This window comes from Budorcas taxicolor, chromosome 1 (assembly GCF_023091745.1).
Source record: "Budorcas taxicolor isolate Tak-1 chromosome 1, Takin1.1, whole genome shotgun sequence".
Taxonomy (NCBI): Eukaryota; Metazoa; Chordata; class Mammalia; order Artiodactyla; family Bovidae; genus Budorcas; species Budorcas taxicolor.
The window spans coordinates 151,765,266-151,778,316 of NC_068910.1; the positions used below are offsets into that span (position 1 = coordinate 151,765,266).

At 42.8% G+C, this 13,051-nt stretch overlaps 1 protein-coding gene across 4 annotated transcripts in view; it reads right to left on the minus strand.

Moving 5' to 3' along the window:
• USP13 (ubiquitin specific peptidase 13) overlaps positions 1-13,051 on the minus strand; it is a 134,125-nt gene that overhangs the window by 17,564 nt on the left and 103,510 nt on the right. For all 4 annotated transcript variants that reach the window (XM_052642414.1, XM_052642413.1, XM_052642416.1 and 1 more), the window contains 2 exons: positions 12,789-12,955; positions 10,901-11,054 (listed from right to left, as the gene is read on the minus strand). In XM_052642414.1, the coding sequence (XP_052498374.1) occupies positions 10,901-11,054; positions 12,789-12,955 (321 nt within the window). The remainder of the gene's footprint in view (positions 1-10,900; positions 11,055-12,788; positions 12,956-13,051) is intronic.

Genomic DNA, 13,051 nt, shown 5'->3' on the forward strand with positions numbered 1-13,051 from the left:
AAGCATCTTTTCAGATGCTTTTGAATCAGTAATAACAACTAACTGGTTCCCTAATAAATCAAAGAAAATCTGTCTATAGGTTCAGTTTTCATGTACCTGACAGTCATTTTACTTTTTTGAAAACTATAGTTTAACAACACACAATGACCAAAAGCAATGCTAGATTCAGGAGTGTGATTAATTTACATTTTATAAATCATTTAAGCATGTATATCTACTTAAAAAGCATGAGACTGTGAGGGCAGGACACATTATTTAGTCCGTTTACAGAGTGCTCAGAATACAGGGTTTCCTTGGTGGCTCAGACAATAAACAATTTATCTGTCAATGCAAGAGATCTGAGTTCAATCCTGGGTTGGGAAGATTCCCTGGAGAAGAAAATGGCAACCCACTCCAGTATTCTTGCCCGGGAAATCCCAAGGACAGAGAAGCCTGGTGGGCTACAGTCCATGGGGTCACAAAGAGTCGGACACGGCTGACAGCACACAGACATCTCCCCAGATTACAGAAACACCAAAAACTGCTTGGAACAAACACCAAGACCCCGGGTGCTCTGCAGCCTGCGGATGAGAAACCAAGACTGAATTTTCCAGCTGAATCTTCCTAACTTGAATAATATGTTTCATTACCCATCCCTAACGACAGAAGGGAAAATGTCATTCCCAATTTCCCAGCATCTGACTCACAAGCATCCTACACCTGCAATCTCCCTACCTTCAACTGCTTGGTCTCCCTCATTCCTGCTCTGAGAAAAGACCCACGGTGTGTGGTGGGGGGCAAGGAGTGGATTTGGAGCCTTTAGAAAACCATTCAATTCCCAAAAAAGAGAGAACGGAGGATTTCAGTAAATCAATAACAGCTTAAGGTAACTGATAACATGGACAGAATCTTAAAAGGTCTACAAATTGCCTCCCCAACTCCAGCCAACTCAAAATCACCAATCCACCTGGCCTTCTCATTGTCATACTGCCTAAAACAACAAGTAGCAAAGACTTTCCTCCAAGCTCAATAGTTCCTGGCCACTTATACTTCAGTGTAAATTAGTTTACTCCAGAGTGGCTTCCTCTCAACTTCCATAGTACCACTGAAAAGCACAGGAGCTGACGGGGAGTGAGAAAGAGAACCCAGATGTATTCAGTGTGTGCGGCTTTTGAGGAGCCCCCGGGGCTTAGCCTCCCCGGCCCGCTGTGCCTCTGCTCTACAGCTCCCATTCTGACTGCACTCCTTGGGGAGTTCTGAATCGTGGGAGCCCCACCATTATGTAAATGAAATGTCTCTCTGCTCTCCTTGCTGGAAAATTCTCAGCTGCAGCAGAATATGTCTGCACCATTAGAGCGATGTGGCTGAAGGAGCCGGAGCAGGTTCTGAGTAATCACAGCCTAATCACATTTTAATTACATTGGCAATCAGTGAGTTCTTTAAAAAAAAAAAAACAACTAAGCACTCATTAAGTGCGACACAGAAACAGGAACGATTTTGCAAATGGTAGGAGCCCAGATAGGTCAGACTGATGACTTGATTTCCCACTTCTTAAGAATTTCAAAAACTCAACAGAAAGTTAAGTATAGCTCTTAAGACAGGTAAGAGATGACCATAAATAGTCTTCTGAAAAATAGGCTCCTGCCTGTGTTCCAATTTAGAAAACCTGAAATAGGATGACTCAAGAGGGGGCAAAGGACAAAATGCAGCCTTCAAAATCAGCCAGACCTAAATTACAAGGTGGTCGTACCACAAGCAAGTAGGTATCTTATTAGCTACCACTTTCTCACTGTGAGGAGCCAGGAAAAATCAGTAACAGAAATGCCTGGCATTTAGTAGACATTCAGTAAAGCACAGCTGCTTTTACACCAAGTGTTGAAAGCATGAACCCTTTTAATCAAATTAGGTAACATCAGGCAATGACATTGCTTCCTCATTCAAAAAGATGACAGTAGACATCTTTAATTAACACATTCCCTAAAGGAAGAATTTGATGCAAGTGCTCCTTTAATCCCAGTCACTGTTTTTCCAGTTCAAACACCTTCCATGTCATTATTTTCGGAGTTAACAGGCTGTAGTGACATCCCAGTAGCCACGCTACTCCTTAAAGTAAGAGTAACCTACTCTTAGGTCTTCCCTTGTGACTCAGCAGTAAAGAATTCTCCTGCCAATGCAGGAGACACGAGTTTGATGCCTGGATTGGGAAGACCCCCTGGAGAAGGAAATGGTAACCTACTCCAGTATTCTTGCCTGGGAAATCCCATGGACAGAGGAGCCTGGTGGACTAAAGTCCATGAGGTCACAAAGGAGTCAGAACCACAAGGTTCCTCTGTCCATGGGATTCTCCAGGCAAAGAGAGTGGGTTGCCATGCCCTCCTCCAAGGGATCTTCCCACCCCAGGGATCAAACCTGCATCTCTTGTGCCCCCTTCATTAGCAGGCAGGCTCTTTACCACTAGCACCACCTGAAGACAGACCCTCATATGCTCAGAACCTCTGCAGAGAACTCTGGGACAAGACACTTTCTGCTGAATTTTAACCTGGAAAGTTTTAATAGTACGAAGCATTGGCAGCCATCCTGTGGCCATGAGGGAGTGCCTGTTTAAGACTGGAACAAACCCTAAGGAAACAGAGGCAGACGATACACCCAGACAAAAGGGTTTGCGTTCTGGAGTCAAGGGCATGCCCAAAGTCAAGTCTTCCTGGGACCTGCTAGCTTTTATGATACAACACATACCATTTTGTTTAAACAAGTTTGGCTTAGCAATCCTACTACTTATAAAAGAACCCTGAAAACTGTTGTTGGTTTTATTTGATTTGTCTGTTTGGGCTGTCCATTTTGCTCCTAAATAGAAATTACCTAAACCTTTAAATTTTTCTCATTACCCCCAAATGTTCAAGCCAATTCACCAACCAAAATAAAGTTAAAAAGCAATGTCTTGAGAATGTAAACAACTCACCTATAAAGAATACATATTTTTCAGAGTAGAACCTATGAATTCAATATAATTCTAATCAAATCCCTGCAGAAAGGCCAACTGCAAGATCAGGAACTTATCAAAACCCAGGAGAAACAGTTTAGAAAATATATCAACAGAAAATTGGAATAAAGATTTACTAAGCATGGCCTTTCCCATCAAAGCAAGACCCAGTTTCCCCTACAGCCAGCCAGTCCCTCCTTTATCAGGAAGCTTGCACAAGCCTCTTATCCTCATCCATCAGAGGGCAGACAGAGACAAAACCACAATCACCGAAAACTAACCAAATTGATCACAGCTTTGTGCATCTTAATGAAACTATGAGCCATGCGATGGAGGAAACCACCCAAGACAGACGGGTCATGGTGGAGAGTTCTGACAAAATGTGGTCCACTGGTGAAGGGAATGGCAAACCACTTCATCATTCTTGGCTTGAGTGTCCCATGAACAGTATGAAAAGGCAAAAAAATATGACACTGAAAAATGAACCCCCTAGGTCAGTAGATGTCCAATGTGCTGCTGGAGAAGAGCAGAGAAATAGCTCCAGAAGAAATGAAGAGGATGGGCCAAAGCTGAAACAATGCCCAGCTGTGAATGTATCTCATGGTGAAAGTAAAATCTGATGCTGTAAAGAACAATACTGCACAGGAACCTGGAATGTTAGATCAATCAATCAAGGTAAACTGGAAGTGGTCAAACAGAAGATGGTAAGAGTGAACATCAACATTTTAGGAATCGGTGAACTAAAATGAATGGAAATGGGCAAATTTAATTCAGATGACCATTATATCTATCGCTGTGGGCAAGAATCCCTTAGAAGAAATGCAGTAGCCCTCACAGTCAACAGAAGAGTCTGAAATGTGGTACTTGCGTGCAACCTCAAAAACGACAAAATGATCTCTGTTCATCTCCAAGGCAAACCATTCAATATCACAGTAATCCAAGTCTATGCCACAACAACTAATGCCAAAGAAGCTGAAAGTGAATAGTTCTATGATGACCTACAAGACCTTCTCTAACTAACACCAAAAAAAGTTGTCCTTTTCATCATAGGGGATTGGAATGAAAAGTAGGAAGAGATACCTGGAGTAACAGGCAAGTTTGGCCTTAGAGTACAAAATGAAGCAGGGCAAAGGCTAACCGAGTTTTGCCAAGAGAACACAAGGGTCATAAGCAAACACCCTGTGCCAACAACACGAGGCAACTCTACACATGGACATCATCAGATGGTCAATATCAAAACCAGACTGCTTATATTCTTTGCAGGAAGATGGAGAAGCTCTATACAGTCAGCAAAAACAAGACCAGGAGCTGACTATGGCTCAGATCATGAACTCCTTATTGCAAAACTCAAGACTTAAATTGAAGAAAGTAGGGAAACAACAGGCCACTCAGGTATGACCTAAATCAAATCCTTTACGATTACACAGTGGAAGTGACAAATAGATTCAAGGGATTAGATCTGATAAGAGTGCCTAAAGAACTATGGATGGAGGTTCGCAACACTGGTATAGGAGGCAGTGATTAAAACCATCCCCAAGAAAAAGAAATGCAGAAAGGCAAAATGGTTGTCTGAGGAGGCTTTACAAATAGCTGAGAGAAGAAGAGACGTAAAAGGCAAAGGAAAAAAAGGAAAGATATACCCATCTGAATGCAGAGTTTCAAAGAATAGCAAGGAGAGATTAAAAAAAAAAAAAGCCTTCCTCAGTGAACAATGCAAAGAAACAGAGGGAAACAAAATGGAAAAGATTACAGATCTTTTCAAGATAACTGGAGATACCAAGGGAGCATTTCATGCAAAGATGGGCACAATAAAGGGTAGATACAGTATGGACCTAACAGAAGCAGAAGATACTACGAAGAGATGGCAAGAATACACAGAAGAACTACACAAAAAAGGTCTTAATGACCTGAATGACCATGATTGTGTGATCACTCCTTTAGAGCCAGACATCCTGGAGTGTGAAGTCAAGTGAGCCTTAGGGAGCATTACTACAAAGCTAGTGGAGGTGATGGAATTCCAGTTGAGCTATTCCAAGTACTTAAAGATGATGCTGTGAAAGTGCTGCACTCAATATGCCAGCAAATTTGGAAGACTCAGCAGTGGCCACAGGACTGGAAAAGGTCAGTTCTCATTCCAATCCCAAAGAAGGGTAATGCCAAAGAATGCTCAAACTACCACACAACTGCACTCATTTCACATGCTAGCAAGGTAATGCTCAAAATCCTTCAAGTTAAGCTCAATAGTATGTGAACCGAGAACTTCCATATGTAGAAGCAGGATTTAGAAAAGTCAGGGGTACCAGAGATCAAACTGCCAACATCGTGGGACCATTAAAAAAAAAAAACACAAGCAAATTTCTGAAAAACATCTATTTCTGCTTCATGGACTACACTAAAGCCTTTGACTGTGTGGATCACAACAAACTGTGGAAAATTCTTAGAGATAAGAAAACCAGACCACCTTACCTGCCTCCTGAAAAACCTGTATGGAGGTCAAGAAGCAACAGTTAGAACCAGACATGGAACAACGAACTGGTTCAGAATTGGGAAAGGAGTACATCAAGGTTGTATATTGTCACCCTGCTTATTTAACTTATATGCAGAGTACATTACGCAAAATGCTGGGCTGGATAAGTCTCAAGCTGGAATCAAGCTTGCTGGGAGAAATCTTGATTTCTCCATATCACCTCAGATATGTAGATGACACCACCCTTATGGCAGAAAGCGAAGATGAACTAAAGAGCTTCTTGATGAAAGTGAAAGAGGAGAGTGAAAAAGCTGGCTTAAAACTCAACATTCAGAAACGAAGATCATGGCATCTGGTCCACCACTTTACAGCAAACAGATGGTGAAAAAATGGAAACAGTGACTGACTTTATTTTTGGGGGCTCCAAAATCACTTTGGATGGTGACTGCAGCCATGATATCAAAAAGACGCTTGCTCCTTGGAAGAAAAGCTATGACAAACCTAGACATCATATTAAAAAGCAGAGACATCACTTGCCAACAAAGGTCCGTCTAGTCAAGGCTATGGTTTTTCCAGTAGTCATGTATGGATGTGAGAGTTGGACCATAAGAAAAGCTGAGTGCCAAAGAATTGATGCTTTTGAATTGTGGTACTGGAGAAGACTCTTGAAAGTCCCTTGGACAACAAGGAGATCAAAGGAAATTTCCTTTTCCTAAAGGAAATCAACCCTGAATATTCACTGGAAGGACTAATGCTGAAGCTTAAGCTCCAATACTTTGGCTACCTGATATAAAGAGCCAACTCATTGGAAAAGACCCTGATGCTAGAAAAGACCGATGGCAGGAGGAGAAGGGCGACAGAAGATAAGATGGTTGGATGGCACCACCAACTCAATGGACACAAGTCTGAGCAAGTTTTGGGAGATGGTGAAGGACTGGGAAGCCTGGCATGCTGCAGTCCATAGGGCTGCAAAGAGTCAGACATGACTGAGTGACTGAACAACACAGAATATGTAATTCTGAGAAGTAACTAAACCGGAAACACATACAACTATATGGAAAACCATATAGCTTCAGGGGCAGGAGAAAGGGGAGATAAAGCAAAAGAAAACATGTTTCTGCCAGAAAAACTCAATACTATAAAGCTACGAGGTATAATTTACAATACTTGAAACTGTCAAACAAATCAATAAAAAAAATATCTAAACACTTCAATAAAAATGGGCAATGGGCAAAGAAAGTGAGGAGGCAATTAACACAAAAAGAAAAACAACTAGGCAATAAGGATATGAAAAATATGAAGAGTGCTTGGCCAACAGCACCGCTGGGAAGGATGGGAAAGGAGCTCATGGGTGTTTGAGGGGAGTGAAGCAATCATCTGTATTCACATCTCAAAACACACATTTGACTCCAAAACTTCACTTCCAGAAACTCACCCTAAAGAAATAATAAAGAAGGGCCTTCCCTGGTGGTCTAATGGCTAAGACTCTGAGCTTCCAAATCAGGGGGCCCAGGTTCAATCCCTGGTCAGGAAACTCACAATTAAGAAGAGTTCGCATGCTACTACTAAAGCGTCAGTGGGCTGCAACCAAGACCTGGTGCAGCAAAGAAAAAAACAATTTATTTAAAGTAACTTTAAAAAAAAGAAGAAGGGAGAGCTCAAGAATACTCATTACAGGAAAAAAGAAGGGAGTGGAGTGGAGGAGGGAAGAAATGAAAGAAACTTAAATGTTGAACAAATGTTTATTACCTCGATAGAGACAGAAAGAAGCATTTGTTGTACTTCTGTGGACGGAATTCACCCTTCAAGAATAATGTATTATTTAAAAATCACTGCCAACACCTTCTGAATGTGCAAATAACCCTGTTATTTAAAACTCTTTCTGAAATTGTCTTTTATTTAAATAATAGCTAGCTGGCCTAGAATTAGGTATATATATTATGGTACAACTGAATATTAACATATGTTCAATGACTTGGATTTACATAATGTATACCCATAGTTAGGAAATGAGCAGGCTATAAAATAGCATGAATAGTGGCTATAATGTACAACACAGGGAAATACAGTCATTATTTTGTAATAACTATAAATGGAGTATCAGCTATAAAAATACTGAATCACTATGCTGTACACCTGAAACTAATACATTGTAAATTAACTACCTTTCAATATCTTAAAGATATCATGTATAGAATAGAATGCTATATTTCTATAAATATATATTTTTACATTCTTTTTTTTTTTTTTTGCCAAGAAAGATCTAAAAAAGGATATACACAAAATATTTAACAGTGACTGGGTTATGACTGGCCAGTAGGATTGTAATTATCATTTTCCTCTTTTCATAGATCTGCATTTTCTCAAGTTGCTAAAGTTATTATACATCCTTTTCATTGGAAGAAAAAATAACATAAATGTTAATTTTTGGAAAAGGAAAACAAGAAAAGTGACCAACATGCATTCAGATGCTAATGCAGCGAAGAAAAAGATGTCATTTTTCCCCTTTCCTGTGGTCTCGGCAACAGAATGCAGCAGTCCACTGCTAGTTCCTCCAGGCGGCACTCAGTGGAGGCAGCAAACAAACAGCCCCTGTGACCACCACCACGTGGCCTTCACTTCTTCATGCAGTCATTCATTTGCTCATCACCTCCCATGGGCCAGACACAGTGCTGGAAAGGCTACTGGAAAAGCATCTGTTCTTCTGCAAAATCCCACGCAGAATGCATTTGATGAGTTAGGGTGGTTTATGCATTTTTTATAACTAAATTTTTCTCCTCCTACTGCCCTTAGATTCTGCATATCCTCCGTGTGCTTTTTCATAGTGCATCACTGTCTCCTTCCCCACACTCAACCATAATTGCTAAATTTGGAAGTGATGAGGAGTAAGAACCACAGAGTTTGGCCCAGAGCGCCTTTAAATTCAAGGGTGTTTAAAAACTTCATGAAATCCTATTCAAGGATGCGACAAAAAACAGGAATACGTGCAGGTCACTCTGAGTTCAGTAAGCCCGAGGAGAGGATGTGGCTGTTCTGTATCATTAATGACCATCTCTTAGAGAATGGTTGGTCTGTCCAAGCTCCATCAGAAGACAGGAAACCCTAATGATCAGACCCTCCCTCCCTCTGCAGCCAACTACCTTGGCGGCGTTACAAGGGCCCCATCTTGTGGTTTATTCCTTCTGCAGGAACTCACCATCCTAAAGTCCATTACAGAAAATCAAGGAAGTGGGGAACCAATGGACATGGAACACATAATAAATCCTGCTCGTGAATTATTGAGTAACTTGTCCATAACAGCTTTTAATATTTTAGCCCAGGCAGTGATTTCCAAAAAGTAACACAACCCTCTTTAGACAGGTTGGAAGTTGGGAGAACTATAGCTCGTCCTTTTCTTATCTAGTCGCATTAACACAGTTTCAGTGAAGAAATACCTGTTTTATATAAAAGAAGAAGGAAATTTCCCTCCCCCTCTGTCTCTAGAGCCATATCAATGCATACGTGTTAGGTCTGGTAAGACCATGAAGCTACATGTCATACCATTATAGGAACAAATGCTGTTTTGGTGAATTTAACTAGATACAACTATTATTTTGTTGGTACTTTCTATGCACCGGACACCACAAGCTCTATAAAAGTAAAACGGCCTCTGTCCTCCACCAGCTCCCTGTCAGCTGGGAGACACAGGTATTTACACAACTAATTTTATCTCAAGATGAACCTGATACCTCTAATAAGAAAAGCAAACACCCCATTACAGGAGCTAGGGGCACAGGCTCTGCAGACAGGCTGCCTGGTGGGGAGGAATTCTGGTTCTACTTCTCATCAGCACAGCGAGCTTGGCAAGTTACTTTGCCCTCTCTGCCTCAGTTTCCTCAGCTGCAGCATGGACACAATCCCAGTGCCTACCTCACAGGGGTACTGTGAAGACTAAATATGACATGAGTGAAGGACTGTTAATGTTGGTATAATTGTCATCAGCCTGTGAGGTAAGAAGGGACTGATTACGATAAGAACCTGGGGAAGTGGCCCAGAGAAATGGAACCTGTGGCCAAGTTCTGAATAACGAGGATTTTAGCAAGCCGTGATGGGAAAGAAGGGGCAATTTGCATCTAAGGGTTAGCCTGAATGAAGGCCTAGGGGTAAGGAGAGAGGGTCGAGGACCACTGAATGGTGTGGCTACGATACCAGGCCTGTGAGCTGTAGGTCTGGGGAGTGCAGAGGAAACAACACCGAGAGACGAGCTAGCTGGGACCTGATGGCAGGGGGTGGTGGCTGCCAGGCTCTGATGCTGTAGGGAAGGAGAGCCCGAGAGACAGGGTACAGAGTAGGCAGGAACATGCATTCTGACTTTGAATCTTGGCTCTACCTCTGAAGAACTATGTGATCTTGGGCAACGTTATCTAATCTTTCTATGGCTCTGTTTTCTTACCTGTAAAATGGGTATGGTGAGGATTAAATGAGTGTCTACATAAAGTGCTTAGAGTCATGCTCAGCACAGGGTGACATATATGTGTTTACTGATGGAGGGCACCACATGCACCTACAGCAGTTCTTCCTGACCTGACAGCCCTTCAGAAAATGATCAGGAGGAGGTATGAGCAATGATAGGGTCAAGGGTATAAGATCGCTTTTCAACTCTTCAAAAATGTTACCACGAAAGTAACGGCTCTCTTTGGGACAAAAGTGTTCATGGCCTACAATGGAATTTCACCTCAAAGCACAGAGCAAGTCAGAGCTGGCACTAAAGTGAGGCGTACACACCAGGTGGCATGCCTGAGTCTGCCAAGACTCCCCCAGGTCACCCTGGCCCAAGAGAAGTAGCCAAGTGCACCATTCATGTGGAGAAGGCAATGGCACCCCACTCCAGTACTCTTGCCTGGAAAATCCCATGGATGGAGGAGCCTGGTTGGCTGCAGTCCATGGGGTCGTGAAGAGTCAGACACGACTGAGCGACTTCACTTTCACTTTTCACTTTCATGCATTGGAGAAGGAAATAGCAACCCACTCCAGTGTTCTTGCCTGGAGAATCCCAGGGACGGGGGAAGCCTGGTGGGCTGCCGTCTATGGGGTCGCACAGAGTCGGACATGAGTGAAGCAACTTAGCAGCAGCGGCAGCTTAGCAGCAGCAGCACCATTTATGAGAAGCTGGGATCTATGCTAAGGTTTGAATGATGGCAGACTTCCCTAGCGGCTCAGATGGTAAATGCGTCTGCCTACAATGTGGATACCCAGGTTTGATCCCTGGGTCGGGAAGATCCTCTGGAGAAGGAAATGGCACCCCACTCCACTACTCTTGCCTGGAAAATCCCATGGACAGAGGAGTCTGGTAGGCTACAGTCCATGGGGTCGCAAAGAGTCCGACAATGCAACTTCACTTTCACTTTAAAGATGTCAACATGCAGGAGTGGGAGGGAAGGGCGTGAAGAGAATGTACCACAACCCCTTGAGCAGTCCCTGAGGCAAGAACTTACTTCCAGATCCATCCTTGACTCTAGGTCCTTCGGGTTTGGCCTCAGAAACGATGTTCGCATTGGCGTTATTCTCCATCTCGATCACAAAGTCACTGTCCTCCTCAAACTCAGGATGGCTAAAGATCCAATCCAGTGCTCTTTCCAGGTTACTATTCTGATAAAATAAAACATTTTTACAATGTATGCTGTCCTGAGGCCTCATTATATCCTGACTGTCTGAACCAGGATGTCAAGCAGACAGGGCAGGAGGCCTGAATTCATTAGTCCTAAGTGGCTCTGAGTAAGAGGCTCTGACCTTGTCTATGAAATGCACTTTCCATGGACATTCTGCAAGTCTCTCAACTGAGGTCTGTAACTGGATTCGCTGGAAAACAGTTCAGAGCAGCAGGTCAGCATTCCAAAGCTGTATCAGTCCTAGCTCAGCATTTCTGTGAGCTGATGCTGATAATGATGAGAGGCTGAAGGCCAAAGAGAATGGCATCTGTCTTACTGCGGCTCTTTCCAAAGCCACACTAACTGCAATGCTACCTTCTCCACCAACTGTATTTTGTGCAGATAACCATGTGGGGTGGAGGGAAGCTAACATGGGTACCAGGTCAGAGCCTCTTCTCCTAAATGTCAGCAGAGTGACTGAACTGCAGCAGAGACAAGATGATGCCTTGATTAATGAAGACAACACTGGTTAGTTAAGTTACATTGTTTAAAACTGAATTCCATGTAATTCAAATCAATGGACCATAAAAGCATTTCCATCAATCCCCTTTGTGACATTACTTGATGAGTTAAACAATTTGTTTAGATGTAGGCAAAATCTCCAATTAAACAGTCAAGCAAGTAAAATAATTGGGGCATAAACAAGTACACTGAGTATAACAAACTCCGGTTGAAACATTTCAAGCATTTTAAAGGGAAACAGATTGTTCCAGCCAAACTGTCGGGAGCCAGCCGAGAGCCTCTGTGACCTCAGCAAGGGGCCCAATCAGAGCCCAGTCAGGATGGCAAGAAGGACTCGGGAGCTGATATCCACTTAAAAATGGATTGGTTCTGGTGGTTTAGTCACTAAGTCATGTCCAATGCTTGCAATCTTGTTCCCTTGGACTGTAGCCCGCCAGGCTCCTCTGTCCATGGGTCTTCCCAGGCAAGAGTACTGGAGTGGGTTGCCATTTCCTCCTCAGGGGAACGTCCCAACCCAGAGATCGAACCGGGGTCTCCTGAATTGGCAGGCTTTACCACTTAGCCACCAGGGAAGCCCTCAAAAATGGATTATGGTGTGAAAAAAAAAAAGTACTTTCCCTCAATATTAAACAGATGTCTGCACTGCAAGAGGAAGGCCTCTGTCTACCCTCCAATATCCTGGTCCCGTCTTTCCTGATAATATCAGGACTTCACGAATACCTGATAAAACTTCTCTCCACAGAGAGAAACAGAAGCAGATAATTCCAAAGAGACTTCTCCATGAGGACTTTTGAGAGAGAACGCTCCAAGATCTTGGTATTAGAAAAGCACAATTTCTCCTGAAGGACTGCCTTATTGAACACAGGATCTCAAGCATCCCTCCTTCCTCTAAGGCCACAAGCAAGCTCCAAGTAAAGTCTCTGACCTCATGCTAATGAACATTAAGAGGAGACAGAGTGTCTTTCAGCTGGATTATCTTACCTCCATTGTATTATCTCCCTTGCTTTTTGAAAATATCCTTACTCTTAAAATCTCTGAATGTTTCCCTCAATCATTTATTTTACCTTTATATATACTACATGTTAATAAACCCTTCTGGGGAATAGTGGGTGTGAGACAGACATGATTCAAAACGATCAGAGGACACTGGAAAGTTTCGGTTGCCAGTAACAAAACAGAAGAGGCAGGGGTTCACATGGTCTCTCGTGCTTACCGTTGCTCGCAGGGCCTGAATAGCCTGATTTCGATGGAATCCCATGGAGGTAATCATAGCTACAGTTTCTTCCGGAGGTTGGTTATCCAATCCAGTAGCACCAAAAACAGAGGCCCCAGCAGAAGCTGCTCCTCCATAACCAGGCATGGTCAGCGGTTCAGCAAAATCTGGAGAAAAGAATCACACTCAGGCCCTTTCCTTTTTCGGGTCTTGAAATAAACAACCTTCTAGAGCTAACAAGAAAAAATACCTAAAGTTACAAT